At 55.3% G+C, this 11020-nt stretch overlaps 3 protein-coding genes across 3 annotated transcripts in view; 1 reads left to right on the forward strand and 2 right to left on the reverse strand.

Moving 5' to 3' along the window:
* The window catches only part of CDK5RAP3 (CDK5 regulatory subunit associated protein 3), a 161134-nt gene that overhangs the window by 117904 nt on the left and 32210 nt on the right, over window positions 1-11020 (reverse strand). The gene's annotated exons all lie outside the window — the stretch shown is intronic.
* LRRC46 (leucine rich repeat containing 46) lies at window positions 13-4235 on the reverse strand. Its single transcript, XM_059670765.1, has 8 exons — window positions 3879-4235; window positions 3674-3779; window positions 2758-2866; window positions 1922-1968; window positions 1518-1627; window positions 1243-1312; window positions 789-928; window positions 13-501 (listed from the first exon to the last, which is right to left on the reverse strand). The coding sequence occupies exons 1-8, from the start codon at window positions 3886-3888 to the stop codon at window positions 137-139; spliced, it is 957 nt and encodes a 318-aa protein (XP_059526748.1). The 5' UTR covers window positions 3889-4235; the 3' UTR covers window positions 13-136.
* On the forward strand, window positions 4268-9944 carry MRPL10 (mitochondrial ribosomal protein L10). The gene is made up of 5 exons (XM_059670766.1): window positions 4268-4399; window positions 6214-6383; window positions 7768-7932; window positions 8183-8327; window positions 9065-9944. Exons 1-5 carry the CDS (start codon window positions 4348-4350, stop codon window positions 9319-9321), a joined length of 789 nt encoding a protein of 262 aa, XP_059526749.1. The 5' UTR covers window positions 4268-4347; the 3' UTR covers window positions 9322-9944.

Below are 11020 nucleotides of genomic sequence, written 5' to 3' on the forward strand. Positions count from 1 at the left end.
GACGTGAACACATTCAGGGCCTGGAGACACTTTATTGGGACAGGCTCCCGCCACAGGGGGGCTCTGGGAGGGGGTCTCCCCTTGTTCTCGCCCCGCCCTCCTTCCCATGGCTTCGCTGACAGCCGAGGGCTGTACTTCACTTCTTGATTCTCCTGGTCATGGCTGTGCTGGGGGCCCCAGCCAGGGCGGCCTTGGGGGCTGCAGCTGCTCTGACCCCCCTCCTTGCCTGCACGGTGCTTTGGGGGCCCCTGGAAACCAGGGGGCACAGCTTCTTGGTGGCAGAGGAGGCTTGTGGCAAGGAGGCAGGCTCCGGGGGTGGCTCCTTCCCCTGCCCGGGGGTGGCAGCGGAGAGGCGGTCCCCAGACATGGGCCTCCCGGGCAGCTGGGGCAGCTCCGTGAGGACCGGCTGGGTCTCTAGCCTCAGCTGGTGCTCCGCCTGGGCCGCCTGCTGCCTGTGCGCCTTGTGCCTGCTCATGTCCTGCTCCAGCTCCTGGAGGAAGCCTGTGAGGGCCAGGACGGGTGTCGGATGGAGCCCGGGCTCAGCAGGAAGGCCCCGGGCTGAGGGAGCTGGTCTCTGGCTGATCTGAGCAAACTGCCATTCCCAACAGGGAGGAGCCTGAGGCTGGGGGCGGGGGGGGGGTGGTCACCTGTGTGCCCAGGCTGACATCTGGCCCTGGCTGTACTGTCCTCTGGCCCAGATGCTGAGCTGGGCCTGGGGCTACTTTCCCAGGCCCCCCAGGGCAGGGGTGGGCTCTGGGGAGGGTGCAAGCCTTGGGAAGCAGGGTCACCTCGCTCTGCACGGAACGGGCCGCTCAGCTCTGGGAATTCTTCATCCGAGGCTTTGTCCTCCTCATCCGAGTTCCAGCGCTCCGCCACGGGCTGCCTGTCCAGGTCCATGAGCAGGGGCAGGGCTCCTGTCACCAGCTTCCTGCAGGGCAGCAGGCAGAGGCTACGCTGGAGGGCACCCCTGCGTGTGGAGCCTGGGACACTGCGCACAGAGCAACAGCACCCACACCGGGTAGGATGGTGGCTCAGGAGCAGGAAGTCCCCAGATTGCTAAGGGCTGGTTTTCTGTGGAGTGATGGGGGTGAAAGGGAAAAGGGGGCCGACTTGAGCTGGGGCGGGGGAGGAGAAGGGACCATGGGCCAGACTCCAGATGTGCAGGCTGAGAGGGAGCCCACGTGGAGTTAGTAGGGGGAGCTCAGCCATCACCCCTTCCTTCTCACCTTCAGTTCCCCTCACCTGTAGCCATCCTGGTTGGTGCAGCTGTTCCCAATCAGGTTGAGGATGAGAAGGCTCTGGGGGAATTCATCTGCTCGAACCAAAGTGGGGGAATGAGGTTCTCATCCCCACCTTCCAGCCCAAAGCCACTGCCTCTCTGCACAGCCCGACCCCTGGAGGGTGTGCAGTTAATGCAGGCACAGGGAGATGGGGCAGGGAGGAGGGAGGGCCCCACATAGGACTTATTTCATCCCCGCACGGGACTTATTTCATGAGCCAGGGTGAGGGCATCCTACCCAGCTCCAGTTTTGCTATCAAGTTCTCTGAAAGGTCCAGAAACTGGAGGTATGGGAGGTCACGGAGGTTCTCCACCTGCCGGATTCGGTTTCCTGCCAGAGACAGGAAGCTGCAGGGGAAGGGAGGGGTTCAGAGAAAGAGCTGAATTACAGAACAGCTGCAGGCGAGGAAGAGGGCCTGAGGTGCTCCGGTCCCAGGCTCGGCAGCCGGACGACAAGTGGGGACACGTGGCCTTTTGGGGTGAGGGAAACAGAGCTAGGCTTGCTGGGTCCTCAGCTGACAAGAAGCCAGGCTTGGAGAGATCTGAGCCAGTTCTTTGGGGATGTTCCCAGGTTTCCTCCCCTTCACCCTCCCCCTTCTTTGTTCCCCAACCCATCCCCACCTGAGCCCTGGCACCCCATACCGTAAGGAGGGGACACAGGCCAGGTTCTCAATTCGCTGGATCTTATTCTGCAGGAAGAAACCAAGGTGGGGAACCAACCTGAGGTCAGCTGGGTGAGGGACCCTTTAAAGGGACACAACCCCAGGACCATGTCGACTCTTGCAACGGGAGATCTGGCAACTGGGAACGCTGATGACCCCGTCACTGAACTGTCTGTCACAACCTTGGGATGACTTGCTTTCTCCAGGTGGATGGTTCAGGGTGTAAATTTGGGGCTGGCTAAAATTGATTAACGTATACCCTGCTCACCCCACAACCAAAGAGTGACCTGGAAATCAGAGAAGGAAACCAAGGGGACTCGGGGAAATGGAAAGGGTCTTGGTGGGGGCTTGCATATATGAAGAGAGCAATGAACATATATTACTTTGATTGGCATGGTTTCTGTGGGGCAAGGTTCAGCGAGCTGGATATATTCAATCTGGGGGAGGCTGAAGGTCAACCTCCCCCCACCCCCCCAGACTTCAAGTTTCTGAAGGACACAGAGGAATCTTCTTGGCTCCTTCCTCTTCTTCAAAACAGAAAAAGAGCTTGAGCTATATAACATGAGAGGTTTAGGGTAGACACCAAGAGGAACTGGAGCAGGAGAAGTGTCTGACAAAAAAACGGATTCAAGATCTCTTTTGGGAGGACTGGTCTTTGCATCCAGGAGACTGCTTCATCTGGGAACGGTTTCAATGAAGGTCTGCCTGCCTGAACTGCAGGGAGTGGGCAAGGCGACCTGGTTGGCTCCTTTCAGATTAAACAGACCTGGTCCACAGGAAGCAAGTGGAGAGGAAGGAGAGGGGGCAAGAAGTTACCGCTTGCAGATAGAGGCTGTGAAGGTTCTGGAGGCCCTCTAGATTCTTGATAGTGGTGATCCCCTCCCGGTCCAGGCGGACAGTCTGTAGTTCAGCAATCGTGTGGAACCTGGGAGAACAGTCAGTGGGGTGGTGTAACAGACACACACTTCTGTGGTCTCTTAGCAGGGAAGATGGGGGCGGGGATAGATTTTTAAGGAGGAGTGGATGGCTAAGTGACATATGAGCAGGAATTAGCCAAGAAGGTGAGACGGGGGTGAGGAGAAAGCATTTCAAACAGAAGGAATGGTATGTGCTTATTCAGCCTTTCTCAAACTTGAATGTGCCCGTAAGTCCCCTGGGGTCTTGTTAAAAATGCAGATTCTCATTCAGTAGGCCTGGGGTGGGGCGGAGATTTTTCATTTCTAACAAGCGCCCAGGTGATGTGAGTGCGGCTGCCCCCCTCCGCTCTCCCCAGCACCAGACCACTCTTAGTAGTAAGGCACTGAGGTGTGAGAACATGGGTCTTCGAGGAATTGCACACCTGTAGAGAGTGGCAAGAAAGAAGGCTGGATGGGCAGCAGAGGTCAATTCATGCTAAGGTGTTTAGATTTTATTTTGGAAGATTATATCATGGAGGGACTGATCAGAATTCTCGTTTAAAAGGATCACTTTGGCAACAGTAGGGGGAGCCTGGACTGGGGTCATGGGAGACTAATTAGGAGTTTGAGAGGCGATGACAGCTTTATCTAAGGCAGTTGAGTGGTAAAGAAATAGAATGATTCTGAAGGAGAGGAAATCAATTGGACATTACCACTGACTGAATGTGTGGAGTAAGAGGGACAGAGATGAGCTGACAAGTCAGTACAGCTCAAGGGACTGGCCATCCCTGGGATTTCAATACTATTCCAGCACCCTTCTCTCTCCCTGCACTCACATCTTCTCTGACAGATCCTCATCCTCGGGGAAGGTCAAGTTCCGCTTAGTGATAAGGGCTTCAGTAATGCACACTTCCCCTTTCTCTGGACTCTCGGCAAGCTGAGCTGTGAAAAGATCGGTTCAATTGTGACAATTCCTTATTCTCGGAGGCCTGACCCTACTGTTATCCAACTGTTCTACCTGCCACCCATCTCCCGACTCACCTCCAGGCATGATCTAAAGGCTGCTGGCCTGGGGCGGACTGGAACGAAGAGCAGAGTTTGGATAGCCCTCGGGGATGGCGAGATCCAGGGTGGTATGGAGAGAGAGAAGCTCGGGGACTTGGGGGACAAGGGAAAGGGGTTGATTCAGGACAGATTACTGAAGTGGGACAGAAGACAAAAGTAAATCGAAGTGGCGGGTCTGGAGTTTGCGGGGTGTAGAGGGGTTTTACTGGCCGAAATCTCTGGGAGGTAAGCGCGTGCGGATGCAGAGAGCGGCTCAGCCGTTTAGCGTTGTTGCTAGGAGACCGACGCCAGGTCGGGCGTGGCGGGTGGGGAGAGGGGGAGGGCTCGCGGCGCAGGCGGATGACTGCTCCAGCCGGCGGGTCCTCCCACGGTTTCCGGCCCCAGGTATCCCACAATCCTTCGCTCTTTCCGTTTCACTCGGCTCCCGTCCCTTCCCCCGAAAGCAATGGCTGCGGCCGTGGCTGGGATTCTGCGAGGCGGCCTCCTGCCCCAGGCGGGTAAGGAGCGGCCCAGGCCCTCACGGCGTGTTACGGCCGGTGCTCTCTGATCCCCGTCTCCCCTCCTCTGCCACTGGCCCCCCCGCCCCCCCGTAACCTCTAACTCCAGGCAGCTCCCGGGGACCCCCCGGCTGGGTCGCCCGCCTCCTTCCCCAGTCCAATTCCCGGCGGCTCCAGATTCCAGTAATGACCGCAGACAGCGACAGCGACAGCCAGGCCACAGCACTGATTGTCTACGCCCCCCTGCATTCTTCGGGTTTCCGTGATCCATCACCTAGGTTTTGCTCGCCTCCGGTTTCCTGCTGACCCCCCCCCCCCGTCCCAACCTTGGCATTACGTCTCTAAGATCTCAGCCTAAATGTCACTTCCTTAAGCCTGCCCTTACCGCCCTCTGCAAAGCAGGCTTCCCCTGTTAAATCTGTACCCTGCACCCTCTCTTTGGCCCTGTAGTTTTGTTTTTTTTTTAAATATATTTTATTGATTTTTTACAGAGAGGAAGGGAGAGAGATAGAGAGTTAGAAACATCGATGAAAGAGAAACATCGACCAGCTGCCTCCTGCACATCTTCTACTGGGGATGTGCCCGCAACCCAGGTATATGCCCTTGACCGGAATCGAACCTGGGACCTTTCAGTCCGCAGGTCGACGCTCTATCCACTGAGCCAAACCAGTCTCGGCGGCCCTGTAGTTTTTATTTCTTTGTCTCTCTATTAGACTTTACAGAACCACCCTAAGCAACAGGTGTCATAATGCCTGACATTCTTAGGCATGCCGTAGGTATTTGATAAATGACTTTGAGCACACTCTATAGGCCTGGCACAGTGATAAATGCTTTACATGGTGTTATTTAAATCGTAAAGCACCCGATGAAAAAGCATTCTCATCCCCTCTTTACCTACGATGAAACCAGTCAAGTTTAGACCAGTCAAGTGACTGGTCAAGGTCACAGCTCGAGTGGCAGAAGAAAGATTAAAATCTGGTTGCATCTGCGTCCAGAGCCTGTGCTCCTGTTAGATGTGTGGTCCCTGGTAACACCACCTCTCACCCCAAGAACTCTCCGTGCCCTCCGACTGTTAGAGCGACCTTCTGGTTGAACCTTTCCCTGAGATCTCATCCCAGCCTTGGGAAGGGCTGATAGGGGAAGCTCTAGCCTGAATTCTTTTATTGGGGATGAAGGGGTCACTTGGGCTCAGTACTTTCGAGTAGTTCCCTTGTCTTCTGAGGGGTGCTCTCGGGCGATGCCTGCAAACAGGACGAGCAGAGGGAATGGAGACTTGCTTGGGGGAGCTCTGAGGGCAGTGTAACTTTCCCCATCTCTTTCTTGAAATCATGGGAGAAGGCCTTCAGAGCAGTGGTCAGAGCAGTGGTCAGAGCAGTGGTCTTCACCCTTCAGCACGCATCACCTGGAGGGCTTCTTCAGACATTGCGGGCTCCACAGATGCAGTGGGTCTAAAATGGGGCCTGAGGACTGGCATTTCTGAGAAGTGCTGCTGATGTTGGTTGGTGCTCAAAATACTTTCTCTTTGGTTCTCATCTCTCCTTCCCCACCTCCCCCCATCTGTGCATAAAAAAGTGCTGGGAAATAATAATAACTAAGTACTGGAGAAATGAGAGCCTCAAGGATCAAGCAACTGAACTGAGGTTCGCCATTAGGAGGGAAGGTTTGGGGATTCAGGATTTCTAGCGGGAAATTCTTCATCCCACTTTGGCGCTAGGTTCAGCTCTGGGAGCCATGGTCCACTCTGCCCCAGGGGTGCGGGGCAGACTGAGGCCTCAAGAGGCAGCGTCTCACGGCACTGCTGCTTCCCCTTCCAGGCCGGCTGCCCACCCTCCAGACGGTCCGCCACGGCTCCAAGGCTGTGACCCGCCACTGGCGCGTGATGCACTTTGAGCGGCAGAAACTGATGGCTGTGACTAAGTATATCCCCCCGAAACCCGCGGTCAATCCGCGGTGCCTGACGCCTCCTCCCAAGCGCATCCAGGAGGTAAGACGACTGACTGGGCATGTCACTTGGCGGTGGTGTGGAGGTGAAAGTGGTCTTATATCCGCGACCATAGCTACGTGGGGTTCCAAGACACACTCATCCACACCATTACTTCGTCGCTTTGGCCCATGGCCCAGATGCTTTAAAGTGAAATGGCCACTTGATTTGGCTTTGGCCCTTTGGCCTCTGTGGATTGGACGGGTCTCCTGAACTTCCCTCATTCCCAGCTCCATGCTGTCCAAGTGTGTGGTGGTGGCGGCGGCGGGGTAGTTGGGGAGAGTATCTCTGTCCTGTCTTGAAGGACTTGAAGCTTTCATGTTTTCCTAGAAGAATGATAGAGGTTTTCTGTTTTTAAAAAGAACAGAAAGACCAGTGGGTGAGTTTGACTTTCGTGCCCTTGAAATGAGGTCAGTGTGACTGAGGATCTGAATTTTTAATTGTATTTAATTTTAATTAATTTAAATAGAAAAAGCCACATTTGACTAGTGCAGTGATGGCGAACCTATGACACGCGTGTCGGAGGTGACACGCGAACTCATTTTTTTGGTTGATTTTTCTTTGTTCAATGGCATTTAAATATATAAAATAGCCGAGACCGGTTTGGCTCAGTGGATAGAGCGTCGGCCTGCGGACTGGGAGGTCCCGGGTTCGATTCCGGTCGGGGGCATGTGCCTGGGTTGCGGGCATATCCCCGGTGGGAGATGTGCAGGAGGCAGCTGATCCGATGTTTCTCTCTCATCGATGTTTCTAACTCTCTATCTCTCTCCCTTCCTCTCTGTGGAAAATCAATAAAATATATTTAAAAAATAAATAAATAAATAAATAAATATATAAAATAGATATCAAAAATATAAGTCTTTGTTTTACTGTGGTTGCAGATATCAAAAAATTTCTAGATGTGACACGGCACCAGAGTTAAGTTAGGGTTTTTCAAATTGCTGACATGCCAAGCTCAAAAGGTTCGCCATCACTGAACTTGTGGCTGTTGTATTCTGCAGGCCGATCTAGAATCTAGATTTAGCACAGTAGTGAATCTTCCATTATTTTGCCTTACATGTATTAACATTTTCATGGAATTCTGCAGACAGCACCATGACTTCTATGTCAAATAACGTTGACTGGGTCAGACTGCTGACCAGATCGGGGGAATCAGTTCTCAGGTTGGAAAAACACTGCTCTATTGACCGATCCTCTGATGAAAATGAAAGGATAGAATGGGAGGTGGAGCATGTCTCTGGGAGTCAGGGACCCAACTATCCTGCCTGTACCTGATCTTTCCCCGCATTTGGGCCTCGTGGGAAGCCCAGCACTCATCCCTGCGGGAGCCGAGGGGGACAGAGAAGAAGCAGCTTATGTCCCCTTGGCTGTCCCTTCCTGATTTTAGGAGACAGGCCTCATCCGGCTCCTCCGTCGGGAGGTAGCAGCAGTTTTCCAAAACAACCGAATGATCGCCATCTGCCAGAATGTGCCTATGGGTGCGGAGGACAAGCTGTTTATGCAGCACCGGCTGCGGAAACACGATATCCTGGTTAAGGCCTTCCCTAACCAGGTAGGGAGCCGCCTACCCATGGACCCTGCCCGTGTTCCCCTTCCCCTGCCCACACAGACCCAGCATCTCTCCCCAGAGGGCACTTCCGACTCCTCCCCTCCACTAGCAGCTCTCTCTTCTGGTGCCTACACTGCGATTAGGGGCTGAGGAGACCCTCTGGTTTCACCCTTAACTGATGTGGCCTGGGACCATGGTGGGCAGCTCTTCCTCCCGCTCGTCCCCGATGAACCCTTCTTTCCTGCTGTTCCAGATCCTGAAGCCCTTCCTGGAGGATTCCAAGTACCGAAACCTGCTGCCCCTTTTTGTGGGGCACAACCTACTGCTGGTCAGCAAAGAGCCCAAAGTCAAGGAGATGGTGCGAATCTTGAAGGGTGTGCCCTTCCTGCCACTGTTAGGTGAGCAGGCTCCCCTGCCTGTGGGGGGTGGGGTGAAGGGAGCGGGTGCTGCAGCCGCCTAGTGCCAGCTGCTAGGCATGAGTGCGTGAGACCGTGGACATCTTTGGAGAAGACATCCTCTCACAGATCGGGCCTCAGCAGCACCATTGGTGGAGGGCTGCCTGTGTCTTCTAACACCTGTGTTGGCTCACTGCCTGCATCGCTATGCGTGGGGGAAGGTTAGGAAAGGCAGAGAGGCCTCTACTGGGGGAGGAAGTTCAGACGCCTTAAGTCTTTTCTAGGTGCTAAAACGCACAAAGATAATTAAAACAAATAGCCCAAGTATAGGGTGCTGAGGAACAGGCAGCAATGTTTCCCAGACTCCCCTGGTACTAAGAATCCCTAGAGGTACTGTCTATATAGGATACTGATTTCATAGGTCTCTGTGGGAAGGGGCAGGAATCAGTTTAACCCCCCCCCCCACACACACACACATACTTCATGGTTCTTCAAGAAAGTTTAGGGAACAGTGACTTAGTGGGGGTCGGACCAGGTGGATGATTTATGTAAGGATTTTCTAGAGAAGAGTTAGGAAGGAGGCGAGGGGATCCGTCCCAAACACAGTGTGAGTGGAGTGGGGCACAAGTGGGAGCCAGGTGGGAGGTGGAGAAGGGAAATGGAGAGCAATTCCTAGGGTTGGCGTGTTGTTCGGAGTGGACAGGCATTGTGGGGAGCCCCCTGACCCTGTGTTTCTCCAGGTGGCTGCATTGATGACACCATCCTCAGCAGGCAGGGCTTCATCAACTACTCCAAGCTGCCCAGCCTGGCCCTGGTGCAGGGGGAGCTGGTAGGAGGGCTCACGCTCCTCATGGCCCAGACCCACGCCCTGCTTCAGCGCCAGCCCCTCCACCTGACGGCCCTGTTGGATCAGTACGTCAGACAGCAGCATGAGGGGGACTCTGTCAAGCCAGCCACTGGGCAGCCCGGTCCGCCCGACTCTGTTCCGGACTCATAGCCGCCCGCCCGTAAACACACCTGCCCGCTGGCCGTGCTGTCCTTGGGAATGTGGGTGAACTCGGGGTGGGATGGCGTGTGTTCCCTGGCTTCTACCGACGACGACCTCCTCCGATGAAGGATTTCATTTCAGAACGGAGGCTTTTAATCGCCGTCTTTGCCCTTCGTTTCTCCAACCTGCGACCTGACAAGAGCAGAGTGTCAGCTCCAGGTTCAAGGCAGAGTGGCTGGGCAGATGAGGACTGCCCTCTGCCTCCTGTTCACTGTCCCTTGGACAAGCCTCCCAGCCTGACCCTCGCTGTCAGAGTAGCTCAGCTGAGTAGTTGTTCTAAGAATGGGTTCTGTGGAGAGCCTGCTGCCAGGCTGCATGCTAACCCTTTCTAGGTGTTAGTTCTTGTATTCCTGGGGCAGAGAAGTTACAGCGCCTGCCCAAGGTCGTGCGGCTGGTAAGTGGCAGAACAGGACTTGAACCAGCCTCTCTGCTCTGAGACGTGCTCTGGATTCTAGAGCTTCCTCAGTGAGGTCCCGGGTGGGCTTGGATGCGAATTCTCCATCCACGGGTGTGCCGTGTTGTGGAAAGGCTGGGAACACTGCTTTATGACAAAAATAAATGCATTTTACTTAGTCTGTTTTGCTGTTTACAAACTTACCTTCCTGTCCACTTATCCTCAGGCTCATCTCTGACTCTCACTTCCCTTCCTAGAAAACCCTTCCTCTCCCGTGTCCACGCCTGTTACTTCCCTGTCCCCACACCCACAAGTGGCATCCCCACAGGCTTGTCCTTGGGAGGCAGCCACCAGCTCTGCCCAGCAGCTACCATGTCTCAGGTGGTTCTGAGCAAAGGAGCTGGGGGGCAACCAGCATTCTGCGAAGATGAGGGACTTTGGGGGCTCTTAAGTAGAAGGTGTCATCCAAGTCCTGGGGACAAAAGTGCCTAATGAAGGAGAGAAGCCAACCCTTGCCCTTGGCGCATGCGCTGGGTGGACGCAGGGTGCGTGGGGAGAGTGGCTGTTGAGCATTCCTCCTGGACTTGGAGCCGCGCCTGGCCCCCCCCCCCGGGGCCTGGGCGGGCACCACGCTGGCAGCGGCGCTCTGCAGCAGCCTCTCTGTGGCCTGGTCTGGGACCAACTGCCCTGAGCCCAGCTCTGCCCGGACACCCAGGATGCTCAATCAATGTGAAATGCGTTAAAAGGCCCTTGAGGCTCACGGGTGCCAGAGCCGGTCTGCACAGTGCTGCCCGGACTCCCAGAACCACAGGTGCAACGGCGCCCTCCTGGGGCGGGGAGCTGTGCTGAGGTTCTGAGTGGCGCGATGAGCAGGCTTCTGAGAGGTGTAACACCACGAGGGGTCAGCCAAGGCCCTGTGGGCACCAGGTGGGCGGGGGGAGTGGCCGAAAGCATTTCTCCCCACATGGCATCCTTGACCTGCTGGCGGAGCCCGAGGCCCCACCATTAAAAACCCACTTTCCAGAAAGAGGCTTCGCTGCACTTAGAGCTGTCAGTCAGTTTCACATTCATTTCAGTGGAGTTGAGACCTTTCTCAAGAGCTGATTTTAAATTAGATTTGAGCACTCCAGCAGGGCAGGGGTGCTCAGAAGGGAGGGGACTCAAGTGGGCTCCAGCCAGCCCTTAACGGCCAGCTGGTCCCCGCCCCTGCCCTGCTCCTGGTGCAGGGACTCAGCAGGCTGCAGAGGTGCTTGG

This window comes from Myotis daubentonii, chromosome 16, assembly GCF_963259705.1.
Source record: "Myotis daubentonii chromosome 16, mMyoDau2.1, whole genome shotgun sequence".
Classification (NCBI taxonomy): Eukaryota; Metazoa; Chordata; class Mammalia; order Chiroptera; family Vespertilionidae; genus Myotis; species Myotis daubentonii.